At 43.9% G+C, this 19,902-nt stretch overlaps 1 protein-coding gene across 2 annotated transcripts in view; it reads left to right on the top strand.

Annotated features, from left to right (window-relative positions):
* The window catches only part of TDRD9 (tudor domain containing 9), a 395,302-nt gene extending 376,898 nt beyond the window's left edge, over nucleotides 1-18,404 (top strand). For both annotated transcript variants that reach the window (XM_077266617.1, XM_077266625.1), the window contains 7 exons: nucleotides 109-179; nucleotides 284-393; nucleotides 1,264-1,360; nucleotides 5,245-5,380; nucleotides 5,836-5,951; nucleotides 7,287-7,359; nucleotides 18,050-18,404. In XM_077266617.1, the coding sequence (XP_077122732.1) occupies nucleotides 109-179; nucleotides 284-393; nucleotides 1,264-1,360; nucleotides 5,245-5,380; nucleotides 5,836-5,951; nucleotides 7,287-7,359; nucleotides 18,050-18,145 (699 nt within the window). In that variant the 3' untranslated portion in view covers nucleotides 18,146-18,404. The remainder of the gene's footprint in view (nucleotides 1-108; nucleotides 180-283; nucleotides 394-1,263; nucleotides 1,361-5,244; nucleotides 5,381-5,835; nucleotides 5,952-7,286; nucleotides 7,360-18,049) is intronic.
* Nucleotides 18,405-19,902: the final 1,498 nt, after the last annotated feature.

The raw sequence follows: 19,902 nt of genomic DNA, 5'->3' as shown, positions 1-19,902 counted from the left end.
TCAATTATGCTGCTCACTGTCTGAACAGAATGATCTTGCCCACAGGTTTCTTTTTCATAAAAAGTGCTAAAGTTGATTTCCAGTGTTTGCTTCGTAATTCTGTTGCAGGTTATTCTATATGGCCCTTTCCATCCCTACGAGGTCAACTTTCATAGTATGATGAGTGTGTCCAGATTCAGGTAATTGCAGCTGATTAAGCATCGGGATCATTGTGTATTTCTATCATAGATTATTACAAGTGGAGTAGGCTATTCCATTTCAATTATCTTTATTCCTTACTTAGATCGGTATGGATTGATAAAGAAAGCATCAACTCTGTTGTTGTGAACGACTCTCCGGAAGCGACTCACCAGAGGATGTTTATCTCTGCGTCACTGTCTGTAAACTCTTCCGGTACGTGGTGTTTTTTTTTTTTTTTAGTAAATGGTTTTTAATTCTGTCAATAAACATTAGATAATTGTTGTCCCATCAATGCTTTTCTCTGTAAATATGTCTCCGACAGGAGAAATCCTTAACAATATTTGTGAAGACTGACTAAGGCTAGTTTCACACTAGTGTTTAGCCTGGATGCGGACTTCCTCTGAAGCCCCGCCCACTGCTGTGCCTCTTCGTTCAGCTCCGCCTACGGCTGCATGCAGCATGCGCACCCTATCTTTAACATTGGGTACGCGTGCCATGCCGCTGTATGCGGATGCCGCCGCATGCGTCGTTTTGACGGTGCGACGACCTGCGCCGAACGCAACATGTTGCATTTTCGTGCACATGTCGCTCCGTCAAAACGACGCATGCAGCGGCATCCGCATACAGCGGCATGGCACGCGTACCCAATGTTAAAGATAGGGTGCGCATGCTGCATGCAGCCGTAGGCAGAGCTGAACGAAGAGCCGTGGCAGTGGGTGGGGCTTCATAGAGGAAGTCCGCCGCCCGGATAAATCTAGTGTGAAACTAGTCTTATAGACTTATCTTTGCGTTTGGTTTTCACCTATAGCACAAAAATAATAAATAACTGACTATTCGGTAGTTACGTAATTCTTGGGGGCTTTTGTTTAGATTTTTTATGGCGTAATCATTCCAAAAGTGATGGTATATGCAGTATGTTCCAGAGGTCTCTGGATTTTAGTTTGCAATCATTCGAAGCTCGTCCGTCATAATGATGTGCTCAGTGCAGAGATTTCATCATTTCCATTCATCAGATTATTCCTCTTCAGTAAATTTAGCATGGTCTACATTATTTATATGGTCATTTCCTACCTCTGTTCCCAGGGTCTATGCTCATGTTAAGAGAGACGTCTCTGCTTCCATCAATCCCGGGTTTGCCGGCGCTTGTCAGCATGTTGTTTGCCCCTGTGATAGAGCTCAGGTATGGGCTGTATTTTGTTTTTCATATATACAGGCTTGTGGCTTTTCTACCATTGAGCGTTGATAACTTTGTAAGGCTCCCTGTGAGATATATTGTATTGTTATTACCAAAGGTGACCTAACCCGCAGGAAAGTCGGACGACTGCTGGAAACAATAAAGTGGTCGTGAGCAACGTTTTGGTATTTTTAAGACTTGTAAATAGGTTTCCCTTTGACTTAGGGTATGTTCACACGTTCCTGATTTCCCTCCTTTTTTTTCAGGACTAAAAACCGCAGCTCTTGGCAGAAAACGCAGGTGCGGTTTTTGGTGCGTTTTTTTATGCGGTTTTTAGTGCGGTTTTTTATGCAGTTTTCTCTGCAGATTGTCTGTGTTTGACACAAATAAAGCTTTAACTGCAGTGGGGGGGGGGGGGAAGAAATGATGTCATTTCCTTGTCCAACCCTTTTCTTCTTCCATCCTCTATTTTGGGACTAAACACCAAAATGAGTGGACGTGTTTTGAATGACAGCGCTCCGCAGAGTGCTGAGCGTAGGCCAGATCACAGCCCGCGGATCCAGCTCTATCCAGCTATTTAAGTCTACGTTCACATTTGCGGTCTGCGCCGCAGCGTCGCCGCATGCGTCATGCGCCCCTATATTTAACATGGGGGCGCATGGACATGCGTCGCACTTGCGTTTTGCGCCGCATGCGTCACTGCAGCGCACGCATCCGGGCGCAGAGGACGCAGCAAGTTGCATTTTTGCTGCGTCCAAAATCAATCAAAAAAAGGACGCATGCGGCGCAAAACGCAGCGTTGTGCATGCGTTTTGCTGCGTTTTTGTTTGCGTTGTGTGTTGCGGCGCCGACGCTGCGGCGCACAACGCAAATGTGAACATAGCCTAAGTGCCACGTATTTCAGTGCCACGTATTTCAGTGCCACGTATTTCAGTGCCACGTATTTCAGTGCCACGTATTTCAGTGCCACGTATTTCAGTGCCACGTATTTCAGTGCCACGTATTTCAGTGCCACGTATCACGTATTTCAGTGCCACGTATTTCAGTGCCACGTATCACGTATTTCAGTGCCACGTATTTCAGTGCCACGTATCACGTATTTCAGTGCCATGTATTTCAGTGCCACGTATTTCAGTGCCACGTATTTCAGTGCCACGTATTTCAGTGCCACGTATTTCAGTGCCACGTATTTCAGTGCCACGTATTTCAGTGCCACGTATTTCAGTGCCACGTATTTCAGTGCCACGTATCACGTATTTCAGTGCCACGTATCACGTATTTCAGTGCCACGTATTTCAGTGCCATGTATCACGTATTTTTGCTATTGTAAGGTGGCATTAATCCCGGTCAATAATGGAGAGGCGTCAATAAGACGCCTATCCATTATTAATCCTATTAAACGGTTACTATAATATATGTGAACCCCCTAAAAAAAAATACATAGGGTCCCCCTATATTTTTAGGCCAGAAAAGCTAGGCAGACAGCCGTGGGCCAATATTTGAGGCCCGGGAAGGGGTTAAAATACCCATGGCTGTTCCCAGGCTCTGAATATTAACCCACAGCTGTCTGCGCAGCCTTTCTGGCACTAAAATATAGGGGGCCCAGAAAAAAAAAAGTGTTGGGGTCCCCCTATATTTTTAGGCCAGAAAGGCTAGGCAGACAGCCGTGGGCTTATATTCATAGCCTAGGAAAGGGGCCATGGATATTTGCCCCCCCCCGGCTACAAATATAAGCCCGCAGCCGCCCCGGAAAAGGCGCATCAAAAAGATGCGCCAATTCCGGCACTTAGCCCCTCTCTTCCCACTCCCGTGTAGCGGTGGGATATGGGGTAATGAGGGGTTAATGCCACCTTGCTATTGTAAGGTGGCATTAAGCCCGGTTAATAATGGAGAGGCGTCAATAAGACGCCTATCCATTATTAAGCCAATGAAAGGGTTAAAGAAACCCACAAAGACTAGAAAAAAATATTTTAATGAAATAAAGACACCCACTTTTTGACCAAATTTTATTAAACGCTCAATCCGTCCAGAAGACCCTCGACCTGAAAAAGAGGCAAAATAAAAAAACAAATTCATACTCCCTGGCCCTGTCCGCAGAAATCCATCGAGGGTCCCACGAAGATCTTCCATGGAGAACAGACACATCCAGAGATATGTCTGCTCTCCACGGCTGCAGCAACACACTGACAGGAGCCATAGTTCCTGTCGGTGTGTCACTGCGCATGCGCGAGCGAGTTTACCGGCGGTCATTGACCCCGGCACTCTCGCTTAACGGCAGTGCTGCGTGGGAAAGTTCAACGCAGCTGTACTGCCGTTAACCGAGACGCCGGAGCCACTGAACTCCGGAACATTACGCGATACACTGCCAGGAGCTTCGCTCCTGGCAGTGTATCGCCGGAGAGCAGCCGATCGGCGTGGGACACTCGTTTTATGGATTCTGCGGACAGGGAGTATGGATTTGATTTTTTTATTTTGGGATTTTTCCCTGGAGGATCGAGGGCTTCGCCTACAAGTGTGCTGTTGGTGAGTATATACTCTATGTTATGTGTTGTATGTACTGTACTGTGTGTCATGTATGTGTATTGTGTGTAGGTGTTTTGTGTAACTTTACAATTGTGCTAAGTCGCCGGACACAGGGACAACTCTCCCATCCTATACCGGATGGGAGTAGTAGTCCCATACGGCGACTTAGCACAATGGAGACACTATCGTCGCATGGGGACACACACGCAGACACACACACACACACACACACACACACACACACACCAAATCAATCAGACGCCCGTCATCGATCCCCATGCGACGGTATGCCTCCATGACAGTCTCTTCGGGAACGACACTCCGCCCACGCACTTCCGCCCACGTACTTCCGCCCGCTTCCCCGCACTTCCTGCTGCAGCGGTTCTGCACCACAAACCGCAATAAAACCCGCAGATATATTTTTGATCTGCGGGTTTTACTGCGGGTTTGACCTCACAATGGAGGTCTATGGGTGCAGAACCGCTGCTGTTTCGGACAAAGAAGTGACATGCTCCTTCTTTTTTCCCGCAGCTATTCAGCGCGGCTTTTTTTTTTTTAATTCAGGATCATGTGCACAGCGGTTCCTGTTTTCCATAGGGTACATTGTACTGTACCCTGCATGGAAAAAAGCTGCGGAACTGCAGCGGCAAAACCGCTGCGGTTCCGCAGTAAAAAACGCACTGTGTGAACATGGCCTAATAGTGATTTACAATTATCACCCCCTGCATATTTTACTCTTGTTTAAAGGGAATGTGCCATGAGAATATGACCCATTATTTAAATCAGACTTTTGTATTACATGTATTTTGTTAAAGTTGTTTTCTTTTATATATTAGTCGGTAGTTGAAAAACAATATTAGTAATCTTGCAATTTTAAACTCCTACTTCTTGTGTTTTCAAGAAGTTTTCAGCAGGCTCTTTATCTTCAAAGACAGGATGACAATGCCAGGTATCTCCTATACACAGCTGGTAACCCAGGATCCTCCAATCACAATAGGCCATGTCACAGCCTCTCCCGTGCCTTCACAATGACCTTTGCATATGCTCATCATGCTTCAATACAGAACATAGTGTCAGTCAGTTCATTGCTGCTAATGTACATGTGTTTCCTGAACCATCAGGAAGTTGGGCTATAAAGCTCCAGTCGCCAATGTGAAAATTGCAAGATTTCTCAATTTTAGTTTTCATAATGGTTATATGGTGGAAAAAAATTGACAAAAATATTTTTAAAATACATGCAACATAAACACCTGATTTAAACAATAGACACATTCATTTGCTTGCTCCTGCAATGAAAAGATTTTTTCTCTTAAGGAGCATATTTAATATATTTTTTTTATAATTTGTTCCCTGTGAAATCGTAATAGAGTCCATAAGAACAAAAGAGAATATACTGGCGTCCTTTGCGGTCTGGGATGGCATTACCGTAACCTTGCAGTTTGGCCTGAACATGACATTGAGTTGGCTTTCGACGTCTGCATAAAAGTGGATGACCTAGTGAAGGTAGGCTGGTGGGAAATGGATTTTCTGCTTCTATAGTGACACCTAGACTTGGATTTTTCAAGATGGAGATGGCAACCACCAATGTTATTCAAAACCCAGGGACACATGTTTGCAGGTGTGTCCTGGGAGGGTCATTTCCTGCACACGTGGAGGGTCATTTCCTGCACACGTGGAGGGTCGTTTCCTGCACATGTAGCGAGCGCACTCAGGCTACAAAAGACCCTTTTGGATCTCCCAATTGGTGCGGCTATGGGTGACATAACAAACTCCACTTCCGGCAACAGAAGATGAGGGGTTTTGTCTCCTGCTGAAAAAACATGAACACATGGCCGAGTCGAACACTCAGGTGCATGGGGGAGAGAGGAGGGATAGCGTCTGCTGAACATTTGTATTACAGTCAACTATCCTCCTTTGATCTTGTCTGGAAATGCACATCTGTTCTTCACTTTTTACAGATAAATCAGATAAGATCCTCGGTTAACAAGATAGTTGGTCAGAGTTTTGAAGGCACCATTGGTGGGAGCGACAGGACTTCACGGCTTCAGGAAGTTGCCCGAGACCATCTGCTGAGGTAAGCTTATAGACAGTGGGAGCCCTTGTTCTTACCTTTTCTGAACCCGTGACTATTTTTGTTAATTGGCTTAGATCTGCCATCCATATCTAATGAGTACAACACGTCCTAATTAAATAGACTTGCAGCCGCTTTGATTTGGGACGGGTCACTAATTATTTTATTTATTGGATTGTCCTTTCACTGATGGAGTATTGAGTTATTTGACACAGTTCGTGCTGATGTTGAATGATATTCTCCATGAGCAGAATTAACTTTTTCTGGTTGAAGAGGCTCAGCTTTTTATTAATTACAGGGAGACAATAATGTATAAATCGCTTTTTGTAGTTGGCACATGATAATATAACTTAATGGTTCCGACCTGTGTGATCCCCAATGATCGGAGACCCTTCACTGTTTTCCTTCAGAGCTTCGCTCCTGGCCAAGATATTTGGGAGTTGCAGCCCATCCTATTAGCTTGCAAACACAACCACTCGCTGGTCTGAAATAGGCACTGTGGCCCTTTTTATAAGGGTGGTTACCTTAGGTCAGACCATTGCCAATCATAAAGCCTTTTTAAAGGCTTAAGGTACCTTCACACTAAATGACTTTGCAACGAGAACGACAACGATCCGTGACGTTGCAGCGTCCTGGATAGCGATCTCGTTGTGTTTGACACGCAGCAGCGATCAGGATCCTGCTGTGATATCGCTGGTCGTTGCTGAAAGTCCAGAACTTTATTTGGTCGTCAGATCGGCGTGTATCGTCGTGTTTGACAGCAAAAGCAACGATGCCAGCAATGTTTTACAATGGTAACCAGGGTAAATATCGGGTTACTAAGCGCAGGGCCGCGCTTAGTAACCCGATATTTACCCTGGTTACCATTGTAAAAGTAAAAAAAAAACACTACATACTCACCCTCTGATGTCTGTCACGTCCCCCGGCGTCCGCGCTGCTGCTCAGAGCTTCCTGCACTGAATGTGTCAGTGCCGGCCGTAAAGCAAAGCACAGCGGTGACGTCACCGCTGTGCTTTAGGGCCGGCGCTTACACAGTGCAGGGAAGCTGAAGGCAGGGGACGTGACAGACACGGCAATGTAAGTATGTAGTGTTTGGGTTTTTTTACATTTACACTGGTAACCAGGGTAAATATCGGGTTACCCAGGGACTTCGGCATCGTTGGTCGCTGGAGAGCTGTCTGTGTGACAGCTCACCAGCGACGCTGCAGCGATCGGCATCGTTGTCGATATCGCTGCAGCATCGCTTAATGTGACGGTACCTTTAGTCATTATTAGTCAGTAAGCCCTCTTCAATTGTATTACTTGATTGCCTTTTTGTAACTTTTCTCCTGTCTGCAGTTTATTCCAACAGGAGAAACCTCGAGAAGTTATCCCTGCAAAGTGGTACGAAAACCTGTACCAGTGGAATCAGGTAAAGTGTCATTCCTGTGCAATGTCAGGCACTATCATCAGCTCTGGAATTTTCCCTATAAAGTAAGCTGGGCATCGATTCTACAGTATGGCCCCAACATGACCGCGCATGACAACATTTTTTCATTACAAGGCCATTGGTTGGTAGTGTGGCATCAGAAACTAAATAATTGCCCTCCCACATACACTTTAGGTAGCTGTTGTATGAGCGAAGATTCATGCGATTGTTTGGTTGCCAGCTACCTTGCCCATATTCGCTCTCCATCTGTCTTCTTATCACTTAGAGGTAATTTAAAGGGGTTTATGATGAGTGTTCCATTAGTGCATCAGTGTCTGTATGCATCACGGAGGCTGCCGATAGTCTGCAGCTTTGCTTTTATAGTCTATGTTGGAAAAACTCTTCCTGGCACTTTAATGACTGCATCTGGGAAATTCATTCGTAGCAATTTTCTGATATAATCTTGTCTACATTGCAGACTTGAAGGTACATTCCCATGGGCACGATACGCAGCGGAGTCTCCGCCATGGTATTGTGTTTCGAAAATCCTCTGCGTCCTTCAATAGCGGTATTGCGGATGGCATTATCGTGCACAGTTGAGAAAATCTGCAAAGTAAAACAAATGGCAATACGGATTTGACATCCGCAGTGGGTCATATCAATAGGTTGATTTCACTCTTTGCAATGCACGTTTTTTCAATGACATTTGCAGCCTTTTTTTTACGCTCTGAATGGTTCTCTGCGGATTTTCCTCTGTGGCCAGTTTTGTAGCGCAAGGGATCGGGTAAGTTGACCTGACAAGCAGTGGCGACTGTACAATTACCCTACACAGAGCTCAGATGTTGTGTCGTGACTAACTAGTGGTAGTTAAAGGGTTATTCCATATATTAGATGATATCCGGCAACTAGGACCCCACCGATCCTGAGAACAGGGCTGTGAAATACCCCTGTGGACACGTTAGCTTTGATCCCCAGCGATCACCTGTACTATGCATAGAGGATAGGTGGAAATTTTGACTGTTTCTTTAATTGTATTTTTTTTTTCTTTACGTTCTTTTGTGTCATTTGAGAGAATCTTTTCTATATTTCCCCATATGTGTGTCATGAAGTACTTTACTCTGAATTGGAGAGCATTTGCAAGGCTAAACCAGGTCATCAGACTGGATTATGCGTGTGACACTTGGATTTGGCATTTATTATTTTAATCTTCAGTATTGCCAGGAGATGCTGTTATCAGAATTCATTCAATTTCATAAAGTAATCCTCTTGCTTTGCTGGGTTAGCATGTCCTTCCAATTCCCCATTAAGGCAGGATTAACTGTCAGGAAAAAAAACTTAAAAAAAAAAAAACATCGAAAAATCCCTGCACTTTCATACACAGCTTGCAGCTATCGGATGAGGGGTGACGCGCTTTAGTAGGCATCTCCCAATTATTTATTCCAAGGGCACGTAAATATGTGTAAGTAGATCATTGCTCTCATACGGGGGTGGCAAATCCTTTGGCTTCATTTAAACTTCTGAAACCTTCTACTTTAGAAATCTTCTACTTGCCGCTGGAGAGGGGCAGTAGTGCCGAGTGAAGGGCGTAACATGGGCATTGCACAAAACACTGGCTAAATAAAGAGTAATGATTTGTCTGTGCCCGACTGAATGCCAAGCAGCGTCCATGGGCTCTCCCTGGCTCTGTGCCCTCGCTTCGGAGCAGGGGCTATGGTCCAAAGCATTGCATCTGCTACAGTAGCACCAGAGAGGTCACACATTATGTAACATGTTGTTTTTTATTTTTTCTGTGCATATAAAATAAAGGCACAAAATGAATATAAGGGAAGTATATTTAAAGGGGTGATCAAGGATTTAAAAACATGTCTGCCTTGTCCCCAAAAACCCCACAGTATTGATAAGAGCAAGGGTGCGCAATTCATTTTCCTGAGGGGCCACATGAGAGAAAGTGAATAATTTGGAGTCCAAACCAATAGGCTAACATTAATTTTGCTCTAAATTATTAATTATTTATTGATATTGTATCTCTTAATATTGAGCAGAATTAATCATACTGACACCCCCTATAATACCGTATGTTCCCCACACAGCCCCCTTTATACAGTATGCTACCCCACATGGCCTCCTATATGCAGTTTGAGCCACTACATAGCCTCCTATATAAATTTTAGCCAACATTGCCTCCAACATATTGTGTGCTCCCCACAGTGTTTATATGTATACTAGATGGTGGCCCGATTCTAAAGTATCGGGTATTCTAGAATATGTAGGTAGTATATAGCTCAGGCTACGTACTATATTGCACAGTCACGTAGTATATAACATAGCCGCGTAGTATATAACAGAGCCACGTAGTATATAACACAGCGCACGTAGTATATAGCACAGCCACGTAGTGTATAACACAGCCACATAGTATATAACACAGCCACGTAGTGTATTGCACAGCCACGTAGTGTATTGCACAGCCACGTAGTGTATTGCACCGCCACGTAGTATATTGCACCGCCACGTAGTATATTGCACCGCCACGTAGTATATTGCACCGCCACGTAGTATATTGCACAGAGCACGTAGTATATTGCACAGTCACGTAGTATATTGCACAGTCACGTAGTATATTGCCCAGTCACGTAGCATATTGCCCAGTCACGTAGCATATTGCCCAGTCACGTAGCATATTGCCCAGTCACGTAGCATATTGCCCAGTCACGTAGCATATTGCCCAGTCACGTAGCATATTGCCCAGTCACGTAGCATATTGCCCAGTCACGTAGCATATTGCCCAGTCACGTAGCATATTGCCCAGTCACGTAGCATATTGCCCAGTCACGTAGCATATTGCCCAGTCACGTAGCATATTGCCCAGTCACGTAGCATATTGCCCAGTCACGTAGCATATTGCCCAGTCACGTAGCATATTGCCCAGTCACGTAGCATATTGCCCAGTCACGTAGCATATTGCCCAGTCGCATACAGAGGCTATGTGGGGGCTCACCCTGTATTTACATATAGAGGCTATGTGGGGGCTCACCCTGTATACACATATAAAGGCTGTGTGGGGGGTCACACTATATACGTATAGAGGCAATGTGGTGCTCACCCTCTACACACATATAGGGGCTATGTGGTGCTCACCCTGTATATACATATAGAGGCTATGTGGGGCCTCATCCTGTATATACATATAGAGGCTATGTGGGGGCTCACCCTGTATATACATATAGAGGCTATGTGGGGGCTCACCCTGTATATACATATATAAGCTATGTGGGGCTCACACTGTAAATATATATAGAGGCTATGTGGCGCTCACCCTGTATATACATATAAAGGTTATGTGGGGCTCACCCTGTATATACATCTAGAGGCTATGTGGGGGCTCACCCTGTATATACATATAGAGGCTATGTGGGGGCTCACCCTGTATATACATATAGAAGCTATCTGGGGGCTCACCCTGTATATACATACAGTTAGGTCCATATATATTTGGACAGAGACAACATTTTTCCAATTTTGGTTATAAACATTACCACAATTAATTTTAAACAAAACAATTCAGATGCAGTTGAAGTTCAGACTTTCAGCTTTCATTTGAGGGTATCCACATTAAAATTGGATGAAGGGTTTAGGAGTTTCAGCTCCTTAACATGTGCCACCCTGTTTTTAAAGGGACCAAAAGTAATTGGACAGATTCAATAATTTTAAATAAAATGTTCATTTCTAGTACTTGGTTGAAAACCCTTTGTTGGCAATGACTGCCTGAAGTCTTGAACTCATGGACATCACCAGACGCTGTGTTTCCTCCTTTTTGATGCTCTGCCAGGCCTTCTCTGCGGTGGTTTTCAGTTGCTGTTTGTTTGTGGGCCTTTCTGTCTGAAGTTTAGGCTTTTAACAAGTGAAATGCTGCTCAATTGGGTTGAGATCAGGTGACTGACTTGGCCATTCAAGAATATTCCACTTCTTTGCTTTAATAAACTCCTGGGTTGCTTTGGCTTTATGTTTTGGGTCATTGTCCATCTGTAGTATGAAACGACAACCAACCAGTTTGGCTGCATTTGGCTGGATCTGAGCACACAGTATGGCTCTGAATACCTCAGAATTCATTCGGCTGCTTCTGTCCTGTGTCACATCATCAATAAACACTAGTGACCCAGTGCCACAGGCAGCCATGCATGCCCAAGCCATCACACCGCCTCCGCCGTGTTTTACAGATGATGTGGTATGCTTTGGGTCATGAGCTGTACCACGCCTTTGCCATACTTTTCTCTTTCCATCATTCTGGTAGAGGTTGATCTTGGTTTCATCTGTCCAAAGAATGTTCTTCCTGAACTGTGCTGGCTTTTTTAGATGTTTTTTAGCAAAGTCCAGTCTAGCCTTTTTATTCTTGATGCTTATGAGTGGCTTGCACCGTGCAGTGAACCCTCTGTATTTACTTTCATGCAGTCTTCTCTTTATGGTAGATTTGGATATTGATACGCCGACCTCCTGGATCGGGTTGGTCACTTGGTTGGCTGTTGTGAAGGGGTTTCTCTTCACCATGGAGATTATTCTGCGATCATCCACCACTGTTGTCTTCCGTGGGCCCCCAGGTCTTTTTGCATTGATGAGTTCACCAGTGCTTTCTTTCTTTCTCAGGATGTACCAAATTGTAGATTTTGCCACTCCTAATATTGTAGCAATTTCTCGGATGGGTTTTTTCTGTTTTCGCAGCTTAAGGATGGCTTGATTCACTTGCATGGAGAGCTCCTTTGACCGCATGTTTACTTCACAGCAAAACCTTCCAAATGCAAGCACCACACCTCAAATCAACTCCAGGCCTTTTATCTGCTTAATTGAGAATGACATAACGAAGGGATTGCCCACACCTGCCCATGAAATAGCCTTGGAGTCAATTGTCCAATCACTTTTGGTCCCTTTAAAAACAGGGTGGCACATGTTAAGGAGCTGAAACTCCTAAACCCTTCATCCAATTTTAATGTGGATACCCTCAAATGAAAGCTGAAAGTCTGAACTTCAACTGCATCTGAACTGTTTTGTTTAAAATTCATTGTGGTAATGTCTATAACCAAAATTAGAAAAATGTTGTCTCTGTCCAAATATATATGGACCTAACTGTATAGAGGCTATGTGGGGGCTCACCCTGTATATACATATAGAGGCTATGTGGGGGCTCACCCTGTATATACATATAGAGGCTATGTGGGGGCTCACCCTGTATATACATATAGAGGCTATGTGGGGGCTCACCCTGTATATACATATAGAGGCTATGTGGGGGCTCACCCTGTATATACATATAGAGGCTATGTGGGGGCTCACCCTGTATATACATATAGAAGCTATGTGGGGGCTCACCCTGTATATACATATAGAGGCTATGTGGGGGCTCACCCTGTATATACATATAGAGGCTATGTGGGGGCTCACCCTGTATATACATATAGAGGCTATGTGGGGGCTCACCCTGTATATACATATAGAGGCTATGTGGGGGCTCACCCTGTATATACATATAGAGGCTATGTGGGCGCTCACCCTGTATATACATATAGAAGCTATGTGGGGGCTCACCCTGTATATACATATAGAGGCTATGTGGGGGCTCACCCTGTATATACATATAGAAGCTATGTGGGGGCTCACCCTGAATATACATATAGAAGCTATGTTGGGCTCACACTGTAAATATATATAGAGGCTATGTGGTGCTCACCCTGTACACTGTGTGCAGAATTATTAGGCAAGTTATATTTTAGAGGATTGTTTTTGTTATTGATCAACAACTATGTTCTCAATCAACCCAAAAGACTGGCTATCTTAGGAGGTTATCTGTCTGTGCAGGTAACTATTACTGTGCAGAATTATTAGGCAACTTAATAAAAACCAAATGTATTCCCATCTCACTTGTTTATTTTCACCAGGTAAACCAATATAACTGCACAAAATTTAGAAATAAACATTTCTGACATGCAAAAACAAAACCCCAAAAAATTTGTGACCAATATAGCCACCTTTCTTTATGATGACACTCAACAGCCTTCCATCTATAGATTCTGTCAGTTGCTTGATCTGTTTACGATCAACATTGCATGCAGCAGCCACCAAGACACTGTTCCGAGAGATGGACTGTTTTCCCTCCCTGTAGATCTCACATTTTATGAGGGACCACAGGTTCTCTATGGGGTTCAGACCAGGTGAACAAGGTGGCCATGTCATTTTTTCTTCTTTGAGACCTTTACTGGCCAGCCACGCTGTGGAGTAGTTGGAGGCATGTGATGGAGCATTGTCCTGCATGAAAATCATGTTTTTCTTGAACGATACCGACTTCTTCCTGTACTACTGCTTGAAGAAGTTGTCTTCCAGAAACTGGCAGTAGGTCTGGGAGTTGAGCTTCACTCCATCCTCAACCCGAAAAGGTCCCACAAGTTCATCTTTGATGATACCAGCCTATACCAGTACCCCACCTCGCTGGCGTCGGAGTGGAGTTCTCTGCCCTTTACTGATCCAGCCTCTGGCCCATCAAGAGTCACTCTCATTTCATCAGTCCATAAAGCCTTTGAAAAGTCAGTCTTAAGATATTTCTTGGCCCAGTCTTGACGTTTTATCGTATGTTTCTTGTTCAAAGAACAAGTACTGTGGCTCAGTGGATAGCACTGCAGCCTTGCAGCGCTGGAGTCCTGGGTTCTAATCCCACCTTGGACAACATCTGCAAGGAGTTTGTATGTTCTCCCCGTGTTTGCGTGGGTTTCCTCCTGGTGCTTCGGTTTCCTCCCACATTCCAAAGACATACTGATAGGGCTCACAATCTAAATTCCCTATCGGGGACAGCTATGATAATATGTGCAAACTGTAAAGCGCTGCATAATATGTTAGCGCTATATAAAAATAAAGATTATTATTATTCAAAGGTGGTTGTTTTTCAGCCTTTCTTACCTTGACTATGTCCCTGAGTATTGCACACCTTGTGCTTTTTGTTACTCCACTAACGTTGCAGCTCTGAAATATGGCAAAACTGGTGGCAAATGGCATCTTGGCAGCTTCACGCTTGATTTTCCTCAATTCATCGGCAGTTATTTTGCTCCTTTTTTGCCCAACACGCTTCTTGCGACCCTGTTGGCTATTTGCCATGAAACGCTTGATTGTTCGGTGATCACGCTTCAAAAGGTTGGCAATTTCAAGACTGCTGTATCCCTCTACAAGACATCTCACAATTTTGGACTTTTCAGAGCCCGTCAAATCTCTCTTCTGACCCATTTTGCCAAAGCAAAGGGAGTTGCCTAATAATTAAGCACACCTTATATAGGGTTTTGATGTCATTAGACAACACCCCTCCTCATTACAGAGATTCACATCACCTGATTTACTGAATTGGTAGTTGGCTCTGAAGCCTGAACAGATTGGAGTAGGACAACATGTATAAAAAGTATCATATGATCAAAATACAACTTGCCTAATAATTCTGCACAGAGTGTATATACATATAGAGGCTATGTGGGGCACACTGTATATACTGTACATATGGAGCCCCCACATAGCCTCCATATGTTTATACAGTGTGAGCCCCACAAAGCCTCCATTTAGATACAATGTGAGCACCACATAGCGTCTACATGTGTATACAGTGTGAGCCCCCACATAGCCTCTATATGTGTATACAGTGTGAGCCCCCACATAGCCTCTATATGTGTATACAGTGTGAGCCCCCACATAGCCTCTGTGTATACAGTGTGAGCCCCCACATAGCCTCTATATGTGTATACAGTGTGAGCACCACATAGCCTCTATATGTGTATATAGGATGAGCACCACATAGCCTCTATATGTGTATACAGGGTGAGCACCACATAGCATCTTTGTGTATACAGTGTGAGCCCCCACATAGCCTCCATCTAGATACAGTGTGAACCCCCACATAGCCTCCATCTAGATACAGTGTGAGCCCCCACATAGCCTCCATCTAGTTAGTGTGAGCCCCCACATAGTCTCAGCAGCAGAGCGATAAAATGTCATCACATCTGCTGTGTCATACGCTGATTAGCAGAAGATGAAGCCGGTGGCCCAGTCTTCTCCAGTGAATTCACCTCTGCTCAGTGACAGTGGGATGTGGAGATTGTGAAGCGACCTATGAGCTGTAAATTCACACTGAAGGCATCAAAACTATGAGTTAACACATGCAGAATTATATACTTAACAAAAAAGTGTAAAACAACTGAAAATATATCTTATATTCTAGGTTCTACAAAGTAGCCACCTTTTGCTTTGATGACCGCTTTGCACACTCTTGGCATTCTCTTGATGAGCTTCAAGAGGTAGTCACCAGGAATGGTCTTCCAACAATCTTGAAGGAGTTCCCAGAGATGCTTAGCACTTTGTTGTCCCTTTTGCCTTCACTCTGCGGTCCAGCTCACCCCAAACCATCTCGATTGGGTTCAGGTCTAGTGACTGTGGAGGCCAGGTCATCTGGCGTAGCACCCCATCACTCTCCTTCTTGGTCAAATAGCCCTTACACAGCCTGGAGGTGTGTTTGGGGTCATTGTCCTGTTGAAAAATAAATGTTGGTCCAACTAAACGCAAACCAGATGTAATAGCATGCCGCTGCAAGATGCTGTGGTAGCCATGCTGGTTCAGTATGCCTTCAATTTTGAATAAATCCCCAACAGTGTCACCAGCAAAGCACCCCCACACCATCACACCTCCTCCTACATGCTTCACGATGGGAACGAGGCATGTAGAGTCCATCCGTTCACCTTTTCTGTGTCGCACAAAGACACGGTGGTTGGAACCAAAGATCTCAAATTTGTACTCATCAGACCAAAGCGCAGATTTCCACTGGTCTAATGTCCATTCCTTGTGTTTTTTATCCCAAACAAGTCTCTTCTGCTTGTTGCCTGTCCTTAGCAGTGGTTTCCTAGCAGCTATTTTACCATTAAGGCCTGCTGCACAAAGTTTCCTCTTAACAGCTGTTGTAGAGATGTGTCTGCTGCTAGAACTCTGTGTGGCATTGACCTGGTCTCTAATCTGAGCTGCTGTTAACCTGCGATTTCTAAGGCTGGTGACTCGGATAAACTTCTCCTCAGAAGCAGAGGTGACTCTTGGTCTTCCTTCCCTGGGGCGGTCCTCATGTGAGCCAGTTTCTTTGTAGCGCTTGATGGTTTTTGCCACTGCACTTGGGGACACTTTCAAAGTTTTCCCAATTTTTCGGACTGACCTCTGATGGCCACTCGCTTTTCTTTACTTTGCTGCTTTTTTTCTTGCCATAATACAAATTCTAAGGCTATGTGCACACTTAGGAAATGTGGTGCAGAATTTTCTGCACTAAATCTGCATCTCCTGGCAGAATCCGCAGGTGCGTTTTTAGTGCATTTTTTGTGCAGATTTTATCACTGCAGATTTCTATTAATGGAGGGGTGCAGAAACGCACAAAAGAAGTGACATGCACTTCTTTGAAATCTGCAGCGTTTCTGCGCAGATTTTTCTGCACCATGTGCACAGCTTTTTTTTTTCACATTGATTTACATTGTACTGTAAATCACAGTGCAGTTATGCAGCAGAAAAATCTGCTGCAGTTCTGCACCAATTCTGCACTAAATCTGCATCGTGTGCACATACCCTTACCGTCTATTCAGTAGGACTATCAGCTGTGTATCCACCAGACTTCTGCTCAACATAACTGATGGTTCCAATCCCATTTATAAGTCAAAAAAATCCCACTTATGAAACCTGACAGGGCACACATGTGAAATGAAAGCCATTTCCGGTGACTACCTCTTGAAGCTCATCAAGAGAATGCCAAGAGTGTGCAAAGCAGTCATCAAAGCAAAAAGTGGCTACTTTGAAGAACCCAGAATATAAGACATATTTTGAGGTGTTTCACACTTTTTTGTTAAGTATATAATTCCACATGTGTTAATTCATAGTTTTGATGCCTTCAGTTTTTCTCTCCGGCCACGGTGTCTTTTAATGTCTTTTAACTGACAATTCTTAGTAGTCAGTGCATTATTTTATTGAGCAGGTTTACAATGAGTAATGCCTACATAGATCGTGAGTGATCCACCACTGAAACTAAAGGATGTCATAGCTCACCACTTCCTCCTCCTCCTGTACAATGACTTTTAGCACCTCTATATACAGTAGATAACACAGGATCCACCATTCACAAGGTGATGTCACAGCTCATCTCCTCCTCCTGTACAATGACTGATAACACCTCTATATACAGTAGATAACACAGGATCCACCATACACAATAGGTGATGTCACAGCTCACCACCTCCTCCTGTACAATGACTGATAACACCTCTATATACAGTAGATAACACAGGATCCACCATACACAACAGGTGATGTCACAGCTCATCTCCTCCTCCTGTACAATGACTGATAACACCTCTATATACAGTAGATTCATTGTAATTTACATAAATTTAAATCTTGGCTCTTTCACTTGAGTCCAATGGGCGGTCCTACTTGTTGACTGAAAGGCTTTCTTTGTATGTAGACGTACAGGCACCACCCACTGGACTCCTAAGCACTGAAACAGCAGAGATTTACCGTACATTAATATAAGACAAGTGATACGGAAATGCCATGTGACCGGTTGTCTTCAAGTTCTTACAGAAGTGTCAAGACCATAATAGAAGTATTCAGCCACAAGATTATATTAATAAATGTTTGTCTTTATTTTCAGGTGGATCATAGATTCTTCATCAACCAGACGATGACAGAGGAAGACGCCAGTTCCTGTATCTACCAGCTACATAAGATTGTAATGCTGATTCCCTAGCTATGCTCATGTTTTCCCAAAGTGAGAGGACCTGCAGTGATTAGACATGTGACTGTAGATGTCGGTTGTAGACTGCCGGGGGGCAGTGAGGATTGCGTTTATTCTGTTCCTATTTGTTTTATGTTAGTTGGTTCTTTAATGTCATGATGCTGTAGAGATCTGCTTTGTTTTTGTTTTTTTTGTTTGTTTTGTTTTCCTGATGATATTGAGAATGTTCTTGTAAAAATGACAATAAAGGACTAAAATCGCACACCAGAAATATTGTGCCAGAATGTAATGCCGGTTTTATAGGTAGCAAAACGAAGTCCTACAAAATAGAAGTTCATTTGCTGACATGTAAACAACATAAATGACATAAAAAAAGTAACAAAAGGATCAGGAGGTGGAGATTGGGGGACATAATTGCAGACAGGTCATAGTAATCGGAGGCACAATAAGAAATGCTATGGACTCCTGTCCCGGGGTGAGTGAGTGCTCAAGTGCCAACTAGGCACTCCAGGAAACTCTGAATAGAAGCTCAGGAGACTGTTCGACATGTGAGCTTCCTCTCAAATTGGGAAATCCTGCCATTGTGTTCATTACACACTCTCACAATTTAGTAATCTGCAGACTTTGCTTCTTCTTTCCCCTTAGGGCTTGTTCACACTTTGCAGATTTTGCTGCGGATTTTTCCGCAGCGGATTTTGAAAAACCGCAGTGCAAAACCACTGCGGTTTTCACTGCGGATTTTCCTGCGGTTTCTTCTGCGGATTCCTCTGCGGGTTTTCAACAGCACTTTCCTATTGGTGCATGTTGAAAACCGCTGCGGAATCCGCAGAAAGAAGTGACATGCTCCTTCTTTTTTTCCGCAGCAATTGCGCGCGTTTTTTTCCGGGATTTTCCGCAATGTGGGCACAGCGGTTTTTGTTTTCCATAGGGTAACATTGTACTGTACCCTGCATGGAAAACCGCTGCGGATCCACAGCATAAACCGCAAAGTGTGAACATAGCCTTACTCTGCAGCGTGGGCATATGCTTTACAGTGTTTCTTTCTCACATCTTCTAAATGTGCTGTTCTGATGATTTTCAATATTGAAGGATCTGTCTGTAAATAGTCAGTGACCGTTTTGATGTCGTACTTCATCAATAAAAGACTTGTCTACCTCCTGTTCAGTTTTAAAGTGCAGATAGTCATCTTTATAATTATCGCTTGTTGGGCCCCTGTCATTTCACAGCTGCCCTGTTTCCTTGCTGTGTTTTTACGCTCTTTTCTAGTTTGGAGATGTCAAGCAAAAGCTGCAACCGATCAGTGGCCAATAGCGCTCACTTGTATCTGAACCAGGAGAGCGAGCAAAGAGACAGTCTACCGGCTATAACTGACTGCTCTCTATTATCCTTTTCTCGAGGGCATGAAAGGGGTTCATTTTTTATTTTGAGAAACTAGTTAGAAATAGACAAATTATTGAAGAAAAAAACAATTCGGTGTTTGAATCATAATAGTTGTTTGATTGGTGTATGATCTCATAAGATGTGAGCCGGAGTTGCCTACACCTAGGAAAGCTGGGCTATTAGAGATACCTTAGTGTGAATTACGTGCTGTCATCCTGGTGTTCTTGGTACTATTCCTTACTGGACATGTCGATCATCGGGAGGGAAGCATCTCGTTACACAATGGTGAGTTCAGGTCAATTTCATTCTCATTTGATTTTTTTTATTATAGTTCAGTGTTACACATGTGTTGAGTTTCAGACTAACTGTCCGATTATACAGATTGACTG

This window comes from Ranitomeya variabilis, chromosome 1 (assembly GCF_051348905.1).
Source record: "Ranitomeya variabilis isolate aRanVar5 chromosome 1, aRanVar5.hap1, whole genome shotgun sequence".
Taxonomy (NCBI): Eukaryota; Metazoa; Chordata; class Amphibia; order Anura; family Dendrobatidae; genus Ranitomeya; species Ranitomeya variabilis.
The sequence above is the reverse complement of the archived record's forward strand: the minus strand, read 5'-3'. Positions and strand labels throughout refer to the sequence as shown.